This window comes from Muntiacus reevesi, chromosome 8 (genome assembly GCF_963930625.1).
Source record: "Muntiacus reevesi chromosome 8, mMunRee1.1, whole genome shotgun sequence".
NCBI classification, from domain to species: Eukaryota; Metazoa; Chordata; class Mammalia; order Artiodactyla; family Cervidae; genus Muntiacus; species Muntiacus reevesi.
Window position 1 is genome coordinate 47,324,224 of NC_089256.1, and position 18,196 is coordinate 47,342,419.

Below are 18,196 nucleotides of genomic sequence, written 5' to 3' on the forward strand. Positions count from 1 at the left end.
GCTATTTTTTCATCTTACTTGTCTTCATTGGGTGGTATCACCCACTTCTGTGCATATCTGCTGCCAATGTTCATGGATTTATTCATTTAGCAAATGGTTTTGAACACCTACTATGTGCCAGGCACAGTATGACTCCAAAGTCAAAATTTGCAACTCATATTTCTCTTTTAATCTCTAGACTATACCTCAGATTGCCTTCAGAATGTCATATATTTATGAAATTGATGTATGTGTGACTCCTTTTCTTGAGACAGGGATTCAGATACAAATTGTCTATTAAAGGGCATTCTCTTCAGGAAAAAATTGTAAAGGAGTTGGAGGCACAGAGTAGGAAGGAGCAGGACTGAGCAAAGATGAAGTCCAGTGGAGACCCCCAGGGGAGTGAGAAGGCTCTGGAGTATAAGTCACACTTCAGAGATACCCTGCCTTGAGTGAAAGACACCTCTGTATAAGAGAGCCACTGGCCCCATTGGGTGGGGGTATAACTGCCACATGTCTTTTGGAAAAGCGCACCCATCAGTCAAAGGCAAGTCTCCTGAGATGGTCTCAGGCATAAGCCGATCGCTGCAACACTTACGGAGCTGGGGGCTGGGCACAAAGATCAACAAAGTTGCCCTGGTTGGGACGTCAACAGTGTCTCCCCCAGCAGCTTAGACTTGCATAGTAGGGATATGTGCCCAGCACCATCATAAGTGCTTTATGTATCTTAGCAAATCTAATCTCTAAAATAACTCTGTAATGTAGTTACTATTGTTCACAATTTATAGTGAAGAAACAGATGTAGAGGTTTTAAGGTACTTGCCTAAGTTTCCTCAACAGGTTGATGATGGAGCTGGGATTTTGACCAAAGTGTGTTGGCTCTGGCTTCTATCATACCCTTACCTGCTACCCTCCTTCCTCAATATGTTGAGTCTTAGCCTGCCCCAGGTGCTGTATGCACAGGGAATCTAGCAGTGAAATCAACATGAACAGCCCTCCCCTCATTGAGGTTACTTTCCATTGAGGGGAAAATGGACAATAAAAATGAATAAGTAAAATACACACTCCAGATGGTAACCAGGTTCCTCTCTCCATGGAATTCTCCAGACAAGAATACTAGAGTGGGTTGCCATTTCCTTCTCCAGGAGATCTTTCCGACCCAGGGATTGAACTCGCATCTCCCTCGTTGCAGGCAAATTCTTTACTGTCTTTGCCACCAAATCATTGGTTAATGAGTGCTAAGGAGACCATAAATCAGGGAAGGGAAGTAGGGAGTGGTAGGGGACAGCTGCAGTTTTAAGTCAGGTGGCCCAAGGAAGGCTTCATTTAGGACACATTTTAGTTCAAGGGAGGTGGTCTCTCTACTTCTGCTGCTTTTGTTCTTCTACTCTGTCTAGCTGATTCCGTTTTACCTCTCCCTCTGCACACCTGGAGGGGTCATCTTCCCAAATCACTTGATCATGTTCTGTTCCTCATTGCCTTTAGGATAAATGCAGCACTCCTGCCGTGGTACAAGTTGCTTCTGAATGTGAGACCTGCCTCTAACATTGCAATGCCAGGTGGGGCAGGGGTACAAATGGAAACCTACATACCCTGTGTCTACCCTGAAAATTAATATAGCAAGCTAATGAGCTGTTAGCAAAAAATGTGTTCAACCCTTCTACCTTGACAAAAATATTTTCATAGCAACCTAGGAGGCCAACTTCAGATTCATATTTGTTGGACTCCTCTGTATTTCTTGCTAGAACTTGGCAGTCACAGGGAGCTCTGCCTTAGTTCATCCTCTGCCCCTCTTCTCTGCCTGCCGCCTAGGTCTGTCTCCACTGTGGAGGAGCCCCCCTACATGCATATGGACATCCTGGCTGACACATCCACGTTTTAGCCACATCCTTGAAAATAGCAGCTCTTTGCCATCCCTCAGGCCAAGGTGCTCACACTGGTAGTGTTCTTTACCCCCTGGGGATGGAACCTGGGAGAGAGGCACATATGAACTCAGGAAGTAGGTTAAGGGCCCTTTGAGCTGAAAATGTTAGGATTTCAGGGGCAAGGAATTTGAAGGGTCTAGACAAGGGTCTAGAAAACGGTAGAGGCAGCCTGGACTCTATGTGGCGAGTCTCCTTGTTCTCTGGGGGGAGGGTGTGGAAAAGGAGGGTCAGAGCCTAGAATAGGGCTCTCTGAGGCACTCAGACCACACTGTCTCACCATGCTGTCTCTTACCCCTGTGCCTAAACCAAAGTGAATTACTTGAACTTTTTGAATTTGCCATGATCTTTTGCTTCTGTGCTTTTGTGATTTTTGAAAACTGTAGAATGAAGTCATGTACTTGGATTCCTTGCCCTAATTTCCCCCATCTCCTAATCTGGTCCCCTCATCACTGACCCTTCACTCCACACCCAGTCACAAAAGCACCACACGTAGTGGCACTGGTAGGTGTGATCTGATATAGTAACCTGAGTATGGGCTTTGGAGTCAGTGGTCCTGGTTTTGACTCTGTACTGGGTACTTACCAGTCATGTAACCTTAGGCGCATTCTCTGCCTCAGTGCCATCATCTCTTATATGATGATAACCATGCCAAGTTTATAGGTCATTGTGAGGATAAAATGAAATAACATGGGTTAAGTGTCTAACCACAGTCCCTGGCACAATAAGTGTGTGATAAAAAGTTCCTTACCCTCCCCTGGCTATGCTCTTTGCTTCAAGCCAAACACAGAAAGCACTTTGGTAGATTAGCTATTTTCACAGAGAGATGCCAGTTAGGTTGAAAGTGAAAAGTGTTAGTTGCTCAGTCATGTCTGACTCTTTGTGACCCTGTGAACTGTAGCCCACCAGGCTCCTCTGTCCTTGGGATTCTCCAGGCAAGAATACTGGAGTGGGTTGCCATTCCCTTCTCCAGGGGATCTTCCCATTCCAGGGATTGAACCCAGGTCTCCCACACTGCGGGCAGATTTTTTACAGTCTTGAGCCACCAGGGAAGCCCAATTAGGTTATCTCTCAGCATTCAGCCTCTGGGCCTCTTTCTCCTCCTGAGCTAGTGAGAACCTCCTAGAGAGTATTAGTACCTGATTTCTCTTTTAGTTGTCAGAAATTATTCTTTAACAGTGTGTGAGCTATTACTGATGACCACATTTAGATCTGGGATAGTCAAACTCCAGCTCTTGGTAGCAACACTGACTCTTTGTTGTTAGGAATGAGGTTTTCTCCTGTCTCCAGAATTATGGTAACAGCAACGGAGCCTGAGGAGCTGGTAAATAAGGAAGTCAGTCATCTCTAAGGGAAGGGAAGGAAAGGCCCCCAATTACTGTGCAATGCCTGGCCTAAGTGGGCATGCAGCAAATGTGAGTCAGACTAGGGCTTCCCTGGTAGCTCAGCTGGTAAAGAATCTGCCTGCAATGCAGGAGACCCCTGGTTCAATTCCTGGGTTGGGAAGATCTCCTGGAGAAGGGAACGACTACTCACTCCAGTATTCTTGCCTGGAGAATTCCATGGACTGTATAATCCATGGGATTGCAAAGAGTTGGACTTGACCAAGCAACTTCCACTTGCAAATGAAGCTAAGCTCAATAAGAAATGCCTTTAAACTGAAATAGAAAAATAGTTAAAAGAAATGATCAGGTAAGTTACAGAAGAAATTCTTATAAGTCAATAAATTATAGCCAGTAAGCAAATAAATGCAAATATAAATGTAATACAATATTTTTCTTAGAAAATTGACAAAGATTAAAAAAATTCAGTAATCAGTGCTGATGGGGATACAGTAGTGGGGGCAGGGGGTACACTTATGCATTGCTGGTATACATGTAAATTGATGGGCCCTTCTGTAAAGTTGTAATGAGAATGATTAAATAAACTGTGGTGTAGTTATAAAGATGGATTATGTGTCATTAAGTAAGTAAGTGTTAGTCAATCAGTCATGCCTGACTCTTTGCAAATCCATGGACTGCAGCCCACCATGAGATTTTCCAGGCAAGGATACTGGTGTGGGTTGTCATTTCCTTCTCCAGGGGATCTTCCCAACCCAGGGATTGAACCCGGGTCTCCTGTACTGCAGGCAGATTCTTTACCAACTGAGCTACAAGGGAAGCCATTAAATGTAACCATTTCAAAAAAAATCTGAGACATGAGAAAAATTCTATGTTACAGTGAAAGGTAGAACACTATAGGGTATGAAAATTACATGCACAAAAAAGGCTGGAAGGAAACAGGCCTGAGTATTATACATCCCTATCATTAGTATCTCTTATACAGATCTCTGAATATTTTAACTTTTCTATGATTAGCAGGTGTTTTCTTACAATGGGAAAGAAATTCTGCAACTTAAGTAAAAGGCACATTGCTTTCATACAATAATATAGAATTACACTGGCCATTTACTGACTCAGTAAATGTCAGAGTAGGAGAAGCGGTAACTACTTTCCTTTGGGATATAGGATTTGCGGAGAAGCAGAAGGTTCAACCTTCTTCCTTGCTGAGTCTAATGCTTTGTGTCAACAAGAAGAAATGGAAGGAGTGTCTCTCCTGCCGGGGGAGTTTCCTATATAACTGGGAGGGCCAATAAGCTGCCTTATGCTTGAGACATTCACACAATTGCAAGAGCTGTGGCCTCTTCAAAAGTCTGACATTTTTATCACTGGTTGAGATTTGAGAGTGAAGCCTGAAACAGAATTTTGTTTCCATTTGCAGACTAAATCCTCCAGTTGTGACCTTAACTCCAGCAGCTATAAGTGATTGGTAGCTGGTGGTACATGACTGTGGAGCATGCAACATACACAGAGCTTTAAGCGAGTACAGTCTGGGTATAGGAAATTAAGACAAGCACTCTAAGGAAATGCTACACCAGTATTTATACAAACATGTGAATTAACCAAAGTCTATTTTGAGTTAGAAAATAAATACATAGATTGAATAAACCAAGAAGGATAGAAGGAAAGCCCCCTAACTACCGAAACATAGAATTTCTTCCAAACTGAGATGTTATAACTGTTTTGACTTTCTTTTTCTTTAAATTATTAGGTGTTATAAAGTCCAAGTGTTTAAATAAGTTTGTAGCATCATCTTGATTCACTTAGTCTGATTAGTTTTCAGTTTTCAAGTTGGTCACTGTCATTTCATCTAGCATTGATTTCAAGAGCAGGTCCCCTATCTTAACTTCCTGAAATGAGCTGTTTTATACCCGACTGTTATAACGGAAGTGCGTGAGACAATGGGACCATAGCCACTGTTCTAATCAGTCCCACCTTTGGCCAATTAAGAGTAATTAGCATTACCCAACAATTTGTCAAAATTGACATACAATTTGAACTACAAATAATATGTCTTAAATACAGTGGTGTTATCAATACCTTGTGTACCATCGCTAATCAATCGATAGAATCAGCCTAGATCCCTTTTTTTGAAAAAAGATTCTTTGGCCCAGGTTCGGTACAGTGGTAAAGCATTCCAGTGGCTACCACTGATATGACCTGGGGAAGGATAGCATTCACGCCAAGGACTTTCCATTTCAGATCTAAGGGCAGCAGCATCCCTCTCTTTAGAGAGCTTGTACATCATTCAAATGGAGAAAAGATGATTCATCCCTAGAAGCAAGAGAGGGAGACAAGAATTAAAAGAAATTCCAACACAACAGTGAATGCCGAAACTGTAAATGTCCCAACAAGTGCAATTGACTACAGGGAAGGCTGAGTTATTTGCTAAGTGCTGGGAGAAGCCAGATGCCCTTGGTCAAATGAGGTTAATCGCAAAAGGTTTTCTGAGGCAGTACATTTTGAGTTACATTGGAAGACAGCCAAGAGACCTGGCGTGAAGTTGGAAGGTTGGTCCAGATTAAGAGGAATGCAGGTTTCCGGATGCTTTTTGACTGTGTACTCCAAAGTCACAGTGGCCCAGAGTGACCATGCCTGTCCTCTGACCTCCCCACAGCGAAGACGTGTGCAAACGTGGCTTCACCGTCATCATCGACATGCGGGGCTCCAAGTGGGACCTCATCAAGCCCCTCCTCAAGACGCTGCAAGAAGCCTTTCCCGCTGAGATCCATGTGGCCCTCATCATCAAACCTGACAACTTCTGGCAGAAACAGAAGACCAACTTTGGCAGCTCCAAATTCATCTTTGAGGTGAGGCTGACCTCTCTCTTAGCTCCTGTTTCCTCCCCTTTCTGCCACCCACCCATTTCTCACCTGCCTTTCTCCACTACCCTAAAATCCCCAACATATCAGGGACTGGCTGATAATTCAGGATTCCTGGGTCACTGTGGCCTTCCCAGTGAGACTCTCAGAAGGGAGGAGAGGCTCATAAGATTGTCCCAAGGGCACAGAGCCTTTAAGCAGTCCTGTGTCTACTGGTGAGTGGAAGTCAGAGGAATTGTTTCTGGGGGCAACTTTGTAATTTGGGTCAAATGCCTTAAAAAGAGTTTTTATCTACTGATCTTTTAATTCTCCTTCTAGGAAAATGTTTTTAATATAAAAATTAAAAAAACAAAAAGGTGAAGAACTAATGATAATTATAAACAAACAAAAAAATTTCTTCAGGGATGTTCATCACACTGTTTTTTGCAGTAATATACATACATATGTATACACACATATTTACACATATACATATATATACAAACGTATATGTATAGCTTGTATCCTAAATATCCATTAATTTTGGCTACATTAATATACAAGTACTATGAGGCCATTAAAATATTTAGAACAATAGTGTCATTCAAAAATGTGCATGATATATTTTTCTAAGAAGTTATAAGACAGTATTAGCACTATAATTTAAAATTGGTTTTTAAGTGTATACTATATGGAGAGGAAGACTGAGAAATACATGAAAATGGTAACAGTGCTTTATATGAGGTGGCTGGATGAGTGATTTTATTTTCATGTTTTTCTACTTTCTTTTGAGAATTTTGTATTACTTTTACACTCAGAAAACATGTTGTTTTTTAACTAGATTTTTCTAGAGGCCATATGAGTCCCCTGAGAGCCTTTAATGACAGCATATTAAATCAATGATTTAGGAATCTTTGTTCCAGCCAAATCCGAGCTGTTCCCCCTTTCTGGGAACTTTGCCCTCATCTGCAAGGGGATGAACCCTGAGTACAGTATGTGTGCATGTTGGAAAGCAGAGCTGCCCTTAATCTAGCAGTAACTTCCCATTCCAGAGGCTTGGCCCTAGGGGCTGGGAGCACTTGTGTGTATGTGTGTGTGGGGTGGGGGCGGTGGGCCCAGTAGGCTGCAATTTGATCACAGCAATGAGACCAGCTGAGAGGCAGTTCTCTGTGTAAATAACATGAGAAATTTGACTTGGTGTAAAAACAGTTAACTCTCATCTTCCCCAGCACTAGGAGTCCTGTAGGGAAATAAATACTTTGTGCATTTTGGGTTTGTTTATATACAGAAGCAGTGACAACAGGCCTATAAATTTATTAGTTGAAACTACTAGAAACAATCTTTCCAACAAGTCTTAAAACTTGTGCTTCAGTGTAGCTGCCCAGCATTTCCCATGTCCCTGCACCCGCTTCACCCCAAGTTGAGCAAGCTGGTCTTTACCTCCTTAACCATGAAGAACAGGAGAGAGAGCTGGAAGCTTCTCACTTGGAAGAATGTTTGTAAAGTAGTGTTTCACAAAGAGCAGATGAGGTACTTAGTATAGACCAAGGCAGTAAGTGCTAAGAGATAAGAGTCCAGGCATGTTCAATGGCAGATACTTAAAGAAAAATTGGTGAATGAAATCACGGGAGACTTCCTGGAAGTGGTAAACCTGGGGCCAAATTCAAAGGAGGAAAGTGCTCTAAAAGAGGGCTTCTTGGAGTTTAATGTACAGAGTCCCCTGGGGATCTTGTTAGATGCAGATTCTGACCCAGCAAGTCTAGGTGGGGCCTGAGATCCTGGATTTCTAACAAGCTCCCACATGGTGCCAGTGCTGCTGGTTCCAGGGCTGCATTTTGAGTAGCAGGGATTTGGATCTGCAGATTTGGTTGCACGTTAGGAGCTTTTGAAACTACCCATGCCCAAGTTCCAGTCCAGGCCAACTAGATGAGGGTTTCTAGGGACAGGGCTTTGAGCATCAGTGTTATTGTAAACTTGCCAAAGGACTCAGATGAGCAGTCCAGTTTCAGAGCCCCTTTCTGTGTCTTTGGAAGGAGATAGAGGGAAAAGGGAGAAGAGGAGGAGATGCTCAAAGATCAGCTAGACAGAAGGGCATGAACTGCATTTAAGGGCTTCAGAAAGGATGCAACGTTGAGGTCTTCCCGATGAGTGCTAACAGGGACTGAGCATGCGCTGGCTCCATGCCCTGGGCACTTAACACACAGCCCATTATTATCTCCGTTATACTGTGGAAGGAACAGGAACTCTACAAACTTAGTTTACCTAGTTCACACAATTGTTAATTGTACAGTTGGACCTTGGATCTAGATATTCTCTCGTTGCCTCTCTTTCTCCAGGAAACAGAATCAGGTAATCCTGTAGGAAGGAAAAGATCTTTCTTGGTAAATTAGGGTCGTTGCCTGTGCCATCACTTGCTGCTTTGCGTCCCAGAAACAAACCTTCTCCACTCTGCTCTCTAAGAACTTGTAGGGGGCTCAGAGAAAATGGGAAGCCCAGACTCCCTGTCCCCAAGCCCTGTCTGTTCTCTGCACCAGAGAAGGGCATCTCCTTGTGGGCAGAGATAGGAAGATAAACTCTGAGGCCCTTGCAGCTCAAGACTGACCCATACTGTTTAATCCAACCATGAGGATAGGATCCTGAGTTTTAAAGCTATTGAGAACTAGGCCCCTGGAACTAGACTCAGTCTATTCTCCCAGCTTCTAGTATCCTGTTGTGGTGGACTTGGGAAGAGGAAAATGAGGACAGTAGGGACATAAAGACAGTCATTCCTTTAGTGGCAAATGGTGGCAGGTGAAGAGACGTTTTGAACCAGTCAGCTAGTCTGTTGAAGCTACTGACCTTAGCTGATTGTGATATCTGATCAGGAGGCTGCAGATTCTCCCACTTGCCCTTTTCCAGGCAGGGTCTGGTCATTTTCTGGACTTATCTTGGCCTTACCCCTTGACTTTCCCTTTTCTGCCCACGGCTGCCCTGGGGGTCTTCCCCCGACTTGCCCCTGCATCACTGAGTCTCCCTCTCTGTGTCTGCCTATCCCAGACAAGCATGGTGTCCGTGGAGGGCCTCACAAAGCTGGTGGACCCCTCCCAGCTGACGGAGGAGTTCGATGGCTCCTTGGACTACAACCACGAGGAGTGGATCGAGCTGCGGCTCTCCTTGGAGGAGTTCTTCAACAGTGCCGTACACCTGCTCTCACGCCTTGAAGACCTGCAGGAGATGCTGGCCCGGAAGGAGTTCCCCGTGGATGTGGAGGGCTCGAGGCGGCTAATTGATGAACACACACAGCTGAAGAAGAAGGTGCTGAAAGCCCCTGTGGAGGAGCTAGACCGGGAAGGGCAGCGGCTGCTACAGTGCATCCGCTGCAGTGATGGCTTCTCAGGGCGCAACTGCATCCCAGGCAGTGCTGACTTCCAGAGCCTGGTGCCCAAGATCACCAGCCTTCTGGACAAGCTGCACTCCACCCGGCAGCACCTGCACCAGATGTGGCATGTGCGCAAGCTCAAGCTAGACCAGTGCTTCCAGCTGCGGCTCTTTGAGCAGGATGCTGAAAAGGTAGGAGGGTGCTGGCCAAATCTGAGGAGTGGGGCTGGGCTGGGGGGCACACACAGATACTGCTAGTCCAGCTTTTTAAAGCTCCCCTTGTGTAGTATTTATTATGTATCGGATACTGTTCTGTGCACCATGTGTAAATTGACCCATTTTAATCTGTCAAGAGTCCTACAAGGTAGGTGTGTTATCATCATCCCATTTTACAGATGAAGAAACTGAGAAGCTAAATATCTTGGCCAAACTAGGAGGTGCAGCGTGTCTGCAGACTCCACACTTTTGCTCTGTTGGACACTGTCCCTCTTGGGGCGTGCTGTGGGTGTTCAAGCCGGCCGAGCAACAGAAGTAACAATGCTATTACCAGCTGCAACATGACTTAATGATTATTGCCCTGCAGTATACTTGACTATTGACAAAGCATTTCTGTATACAGAGTCTCATTTAGTCTATACAGTCCTTTGACCCTTTGAGTGGATGATGGTGGATGTTCTTTGATCTTAGGGCTACAATGGTAGCTTGACATAGGAATCTAGCTCTCTTCCATTTGAAGTCCAGGGCTCTCTTCCTGCCATACCACTTTTTTTCTGGAGGTTTTTCCTCACTGCTGCACATTTTCTGAAGCAAGATATTTTTTCCAGCAGTAAATTTTCAAAGCGTCCCCCTTATCAGTGAAAAAGAGAAAAGTGAAAAAGGAAAATACCCTATAGTGCTTCTTTGCTAAGGATGCAAAATATCTTCTCTAGATGTTCTCTGAGCTAAACAAGAGAGTTGACTGTTGCATATACTTTTAAGAGGAGTGAAAGGAGCTCTCCTATCAATTTTCTGCGAATAACATATTTAAATACACAATATCACTAATAGGAACACCATGACTCTCAGTAACCTGTGACTCTTACAGACAGTGTCTGATATAATGGTTTTGTATCTTTTAAGAACCTATACTGAAAATGTCTCTAGGTATTTTAAGTGATGAAATCAAGATACAAAACTATATAATTATGATCTTAGTTTATATAATAAGTGTGCCTATATAGGTATAGCTAGAAAAACATTCACCATTAATAGTTTTTATTTGCAGGGGCAAGGATTATGATTAATTTTAATCTCTCTGTGTAAGATTTCTGTGCTTTCCAATCTTTTATAATTTATAATCAGATGAAAATCATTAAAAGAGTGCATGACCCCTTTATACAATAGAACTTTTGAACATCATTTAAGCCAGAGTTTGGAAGAGATAGGAGTTTCTTGCACAACTTTTGGTGTTTCAAAGTTTCCTCTGACCTTCCTGAGGACTCTTGACCCAGTGGCCAGGCAGCCTGAGTCTGACTCTAGCCTGGCCTGGGCCTGAGGTTTGGAGCACTTGGACTGCAGAACCCCCTGCTCATTTACAAGTGAGAAGAGACACCAGGTCAGGAGCCAGCTACTCTGTAAAGCCAGGGGCATGTTTTTTGGCCTCTGTGACCAGTATTGGAAAGGTCTGAAGCATTTCATTTTTACTTGAGATTTTTCCTGCTCTGGCACAGGAGATCTGCTTTGCATCCTGGCGTGGGTGCTTGTTTCAGGAAGGTAGGGGACTTGGGTCTGCCTAGATGTGTTTGAATTTGAGGCTCTTCATGGCATCCTTCAAGTTCAGGAAATGGAAAGCCTAAAACGGCCCAGACAGTGCCCATTTACAAAACAAAACAGCATAACGTGCGTTACCCCAGAAGCCCCCAGGTAAGGAAGGCTGACCTAGAGTCAGCCTAGTACCAGTCAGCCAAGCAGTAATGCTGCCTTACAATTCATGCTCACAGAGTTGTATGGTGTATTATTATTCTTAATTCATATGGAGGAAATGGAACCTCAGAGAGATACAGCGGCTTCCCTAAGATCACACTGCCAGTTGAACAGAGCCAATATTGTGTCTGTCTCCAAAGTCCACCCAAGCTCTTATCCAGTAACCCTGCTCTCCTGCCACTCCTGGGGCCTGCCTTATGCTGTCACTGAACTCGACCTGTTAGGCCCTGAGTTCCCTGGCCCAGGATGACTCTGGGGAAAGTCTCAAGTCCCACCTTCTAATGCTCATTAGGTTAAGCTGGGGCTCTTAACCTTTCTGTGTTCTGGATCCCTTTGGTCTAGTGAAGACTATGGACTGCTTTTCAGAATAATATTTGTAAATGTACAAAATTACATATGGGCTTGGAAAATAATTATTGAAATACACTTATTAAAATTTTTATAGTATAGCAACTTAGGTACTTCTTTAGGAGCGTGTTAAACAACAAGATCGACTTGAAATCTTATAACTACCATAATTTTGTAGTAGTGATGACCATAAATGATGTTTGAGGGCAACAACCCTGATATGAAAATGAGTATGTTTCTATTGATGCTAGAGGCCCAAGTATTGATAACATTAATGAAGTTGGATGCCTTTGTTTATAATTGAAGAGAATGCTATATTTTAGTTAGAGGTGGGTAAAAATAAAGGCATATTTTTTTTTCCTATTGAAGTCTATGGTCCCTGAATTCTGTATGTGGACTCTGTTAGGATCCATGCTCATACGTTAAAGAGAAGTGTATTTGCTTGCATGTTTGTGCACATGTGTGTATGTGTGTGTGTGTATGCGTGCAGAGGAGGAGAGGAGGAATATCAAAAAAAACAACGGAGGGAGTGAAAGGCTGATGCGGAGAAGGCAGCCCAGGAATATTTTGATATTGAGTCAGTGGTGAAAATGCTGCGTAGGCTTGACCTAGCTGCCACAGAAATGTGCTGGGTGAGGGACAGGGGAGAAAAATAATCCTTTTAAATTGCTTCAAGATTAATTTAAAATATCTTTGTAGAACTAAGTGCCTCAGTCCTTGACTTATTTGGTGTTTTGGAAAGAGGGTAAGGAGGACGGTGGTTTGGGTAAGAGTTGTGTGAGCAGATTCACATCTAAACAAGGGCCTGAGGAAATAGTTACTGCATGAGCCACATCTTAGCCTTCTCTCTGGTGGGAGGCTTGTTGGAGGCCTCTGATTCCAGATCTGGGAAGCTCTTGGCAATTGGAGGAGTCTGGTGATCACCCAGCTTCTATTTTTATAAAGGGGTGGGCGCAGTCTCCTCTCTGGCCCTGTAGGTGACAGCTTGTTTCCCAGGCCTTCAATAATGGCAGCACTTCCCTTTTGCCAGCTGGCCTTGAGAAGTGAAACCACCCCTCACCACCTTCCCTTGACCTCTTCAATGACCCCATGCATCCCTCATCTCGGGGGTGGCCAGAAAGGAGCCATTTTCTCTGCCAATTAAGCATTTAGGGAGGAGGGACTCTGTTTTACAGATAATTCATAAGGCAGGCCACCCATTCATTTAATAAACTTCTGCTGAGCAGCTGTCATGAGCCCAAAACAAGGCACTTGGATAAAGATGAGTGAACCAGAATTTCTGTCTTTCAGCAGCAGGTTGTCATCAAGTCCTATTTATTACTACTTATGTCTGCTGTGTGCACCCCACTGTCCTAGGCACAGCCTCTGTGATTAAGGAGTTCTTAGAAAAGGGAAATATTGCAGCTCAGAAATGACAGGAAAACCTTAATGAGCAATTTGTGGGAGGGCTGGGTAATTCAGAGGTGATTGGAGTAACACAGATTGCATCTTGTTGGAAGATGAGCAACACTGCCTGGGCCCTGTGCCCTCTGGCCTGTAACTAATGGGCCTGTCCTCCACTGTGTTCACAGAACATGGTTCAGTCGCTCCTCATTAGCCAGGCACAGATTATGACTCTCTTTGCAGCCCTGTTTCACAGCTAGTTGCCCCACTAGCTGCAGTGGATCCTATGTGATGAAGGTGTCTGCCCTGCAATCACATCCCATTACTGGAGAGAAGGGAGGCCTCTTCCCCATTAGGGGGCAGTTTGTTTATTAAGAGTCATTAAGTAGACTCATGGTAGATGTCTCCTTGGAAAAGAGAAGGGTGGATACAGCTCAGTGGAGTGTCTTTCTTAGCTCCCCACTTTTCCTGTATGCCTAGGGTACATCTTAGAATGGTAGAATTGGAAGAAACCTTGAGATACAAGAATTTACCTTCCATGCACTATAGGAAACCCAGCCTTGTCATCTTGACACCCGCCATTGTGACCTCTTGCTGCCCATATATGTGCTGATGCTGATCATAGTTATCAGAAAATACCAAAGCTGCTGCACCAGATGCCTGCTGGAAGATTCCCTATGATCTTCCAGTCTTTGTAGGGAAAAGGAAGCTCTTAGAAGGGCTCCAGGGCGTAACTTGACTTAACTAATGGAGGAGACTTTATCTACTTTGCTTCTGAATAAAGGAGGCTATACTGATGTCTATCCAGGAGGCCATCTAATCTTGTTCAAAGCCATTCTGGAAAGAAGGAATATATTTCCACTTCCTGTAAGAGTATCCCCCAAAGAATGAACAGAGCTATCCAGTGGGCTTACAGTATTAGAATTGTGCTTATTATCAGTTTATACAGCATGTTCTATTTGTTTCATGTGGAACACACCCAAGACAAGGTATTTATCACCACACTTGGAAGGATATTTAGGTGCCTGCCTCCTCCTTGACCAAGGCACCTGCTGAGATGAGGCCCTCTCATTTGCTTAGAGGAGCCTGACCTCAATGGCTGCCTTCACCATACCACCTGTGGGAAAGCTCCCTTTGGAGAACCAAATTTTAAATTCGTTCCCTCATATTCATCCTTGTCTGGTGAAATTCTGTTCATACTCATGGGTGCCATGTCTGTGATGAAATAGAGTTTTGCGAGAGGGGGCTCCAATGTGGCCTGGGGTGCCACTTAGCACTTAGGAGATCTTAGGCACATCTTTAACCTCTGACCCCCAATTATGTTCCCAACAAAAGAGAGATGAAGAATTTAGGCTAGCTCAGTGTCTTTTGACTTTTTTTTTTCTTCCTGATTCCACATGATACTATTCTATGTACAATCCTCTCTGTGAAAATGTCCTTCACTGGGATAAAGAGGGTGGTGGGGCATGTGTGTGGTCACAGTAGTGGGAGTGGTGGTCAAGAGTAATCTTGTAAAGGGGATGTTTCACAGTCCCCAGAGTGGTTGAGTAAAGACCCCTCTCACCCCCACCCAAATGGGCTGACGTTCCTTCTCCTTTGAGACTTGCCACACTGCATGGTGTCTAAGCCTCTTCACAGCTCAACAGTTCTACAGTAATTTTTGCCTTTTTACTATTCGTCCTCCCCTGTGTATCTAGAGTTGACTTTTCTCTCTTCAGGGTTATCATTTTGGGTGATGATGGAAAATGAGAAAGAGAAACTTTTCTCAGCAAATAGAATCATGATTTGTTGAGTTCTTTTCCTGATTAAAAAAGGAAAGCTCTCCAGGGTTGTTAGGAAAATTGAATGTGATATGTGTGGAAGCCCTGTGACTAGCCCTGTGTCTAGCCCAGATCATTGCTCCCTTAACCTTGGCTTCCCTTCTTTTTCCTTGTGCTGTTTCAATCCTGGTTTACTTCTTAGTCATCAGGGACCTCAAAGAGTGTGATCGATGCTCCCTTTCAAATGAATTTGCTCCAAATAATTTTCAATGATCCCTAATGCAATGAAGTTAAGAACTGAGTTTTGAGAGAAATTGGCAGTTATGATATGGGTTCATGAGGGTCCCCCAAGATCACTGCATTGTATGGTGCCCCTGGATGAAGCAAAAGAGAGAAGCACCAGGTCAAATTTGGATCATATCTGATGAGTCAGGGTTGGGGGAGCTGCCAAAGAGAAAGGTCTCTGGAAAAGTATTGTCTGTCCTTGAAGCAGCCACAGAGGAAAGCAAGTCTTCTCAGGGGAAGGTGATCACCCCTCCCCATGCACGAGCTACACCTGAGACACTTGTCACCTCCTGCCATGCATTAAAGCAAAGAGCATATTTGTCGTATTCTCTTACAAGCTTGCAGCCAGAACTTCTGCAGTCTATTCAAGAAATGTCTCTGCATTTTTATTTTCTCTGAGGTCTATGCAAACAAAATAATATTTTTTTCATGTTAGTCACCCTGAGAAGATATGTATTGGTCCCACTGGGTGAAAAGCATCACGGTGGGCAATAGGACGGTGTGCTAAGGGTTTTGTGCTTATTGTGTTTGCTGTTTGTATGTTCTGTTAACTGTACTAGCAGCTCAGGACATCCACAGGATGCCCTGTCACTGGACAGAGTATCCACTGCTGTTTCCTGCCCTTTCCCTCTGAGGTACAAACACTTCTGTTCACTCCCCAGAGCCCAAAGCAGGACCCTAAATCTCATTCTGCCTGGGGTGACAAGGACCATTGGGGCCAGTATGGAAGAAACACACTGCCCCTCCCCCCTGCCCCACACTTGGCTCACTGCCTCTTCTCTTGGCCATCTCTCCAACCCCCACACGCCTTGAGCCAACAGTGTCATTTGTCAGACTGAAGTGCTATTGTTGTCATTATATGAAACCTTTTTTTGAATGTCGGTTTTTAAAGTGTTCTCATACCCCTGACCTTAGAGATTTTCTGGTCCAGCCCTTCCTTTTACATAGAAAACTTTGACCCAGAGCAGAGACCCACCCAGAGTCACGCAGTTGGTGGTTCCTCATTTGGTCTCCTGTCTGTCGGGGAGGGTGGGGGTTGTGAATGTGAGCACCATTTTACTTGAGAAAGCTGAGATTTGGCAATGTTGGGAGGTGTGCCTGGGATAGTGTCAGGTAGGCAGTGGGAAGGTGGGCCCTCTGCTCTGTGGTCGGGCTTCCTCCCCCTCCCCAACACACATACACCCACACACACACACCCCAATACCCATCTTGCCCTTGCACACACATACACACACACACACGCCCCAATACCCACCTTGCCCTTGCGCGCGCGCGCACACACACACACACACACACACACACACACACACACACACACACGCCCCAATACCCACCTTGCCCTTGCGCGCGCGCGCGCACACGCACACACACACACACACACACACACACACACACACACACACACACACACACACACACACACACACACACACACACACACACACACACACACACACACACACGCCCCAATACCCACCTTGCCCTTGCCCTGCAGGATAAAGAGTGCATAGGCCAGTAACCTAGGAGGTGGCTAGAGAGACTGGGGTAGAGTGGAGGCTGGTGGTCACCTGACCTGTGACCTCACCGCTGCTTTGGTAAGAGGGCAAGCACTGGTTGGGCCTCTAGGGAGCATGTTGACAAGTTTCTGTGATTCATTTGCCCAAGTCCTTGGTGTTGGGAGGGAGGCCTTCAAGAACTGCGACCTTTGAGATAAAGTCTTTACTGGGTGGCTTGTAATCTCCTGCTTGTTTTGGAGAAAGATTCCTGGTACCCCTTGCTCCTGCCCTCCCTCCAACTGAGGCCTGTTCCACTGCCCCGTCCCCCTCCCGCTGACTGGGCTCAGGCTCAGGGCAAGGAAGTGTGTCTGTGTCCCGCCCAACACAGGACACAGTGTCCTGTATTATTTCCAGCCTGTTGGTCCTGGGAATCTCTACGTACTCTTTTTCATTTCCTCCCCTTGAACATTAGAAACATTAGATTCCAAAAATAATCTATGTCACAGTGTTGTGCGGAATGCGTCTGTGCATGTTTTCTCCTGAAGCTGTTTTTATCCTCCTTACACCCCTTCTCCCGCTGCGTCCTTCACTCTGCTTCATGCTTAGGACACCGTGTGTTCAGTGTCCGCTGAGGTGGCCAGGCCTGCATGAGAAGTGGGTGTGGAAAGCATAGTGGAGCAAGGAGTGGCAGGAATGCTGGGCACAGCAGGCTTGACTCCCCCCACCCTCCCAGGTCTCTTATGAGGGCTGGAAGTAGCCTGAATTGTCATATGTGTCATAGGTGGCCTCCGTTATGTGTGGACCCCACAACATGACCCTTCGGAACTGAAAACAGGGACACTATGCTAACAGTACTTTCCAGAATCTGGGTTGTTAGTCTGAGTCTGTCTGCAGCAATTTAGGTGAGCTAGGAAAGAAGGACGCTCATCAGAGATATAAACAGAAGATATAAACACTTTCCTTCCTTCCCTTCACCTTCTGTCCTCCCTACTGCACCCCTTCTACTTCCTCTCCTGTTTGTGACCCTCTTCTCGGTGCCCATCCGCCTCCTCTAGCCTGTTACCCCAGCCTTCTAGGATGCATTCATTCTCTTGGAACTGGTTGTTTCGCTTCCCTTTTGTGGTCTTGTTTTGTGGTCTTGCTTCCTTCCCTCGGTTGTTCCCTGTGTGGCTCAGGCCTTCCATGGAGGGCAGTGTGCGTAGACCCCCAGAAGACCCAGCCAAGGCTTCTAGAAAGAGCACTGGCATTACAATCACAAGAGACTTGGGTTTTGAATCCCAGCTTAGCCACTTGCTAGCTGCTTGACTATCTGTGGCCAGTTTGCCCTCTCTGAGCAGTTTCTTTTTCTGTAAAATGTAGATTTTTAATATGTGCTATAGGATTGTAGTATGGATTATAGAAAATGTATTTGAAGCAACTAGTATGCCAGGAGCCTAGTAGGTGCTCAGCAGATGGTAGGTTTATGGAGACAAATTAGAGCTGGGCCATCAAGAGTGGAAGAGGCATGGGGGGTGGGGGGCTTTC

The 18,196-nt window shown here is 45.0% G+C and overlaps 1 protein-coding gene across 12 annotated transcripts in view; it reads left to right on the forward strand.

Moving 5' to 3' along the window:
- The window catches only part of KALRN (kalirin RhoGEF kinase), a 678,650-nt gene that overhangs the window by 223,588 nt on the left and 436,866 nt on the right, over window positions 1–18,196 (forward strand). For all 12 annotated transcript variants that reach the window (XM_065943374.1, XM_065943379.1, XM_065943376.1 and 9 more), the window contains exons 4-5: window positions 5,898–6,090; window positions 9,118–9,630. In XM_065943374.1, the coding sequence (XP_065799446.1) occupies window positions 5,898–6,090; window positions 9,118–9,630 (706 nt within the window). The remainder of the gene's footprint in view (window positions 1–5,897; window positions 6,091–9,117; window positions 9,631–18,196) is intronic.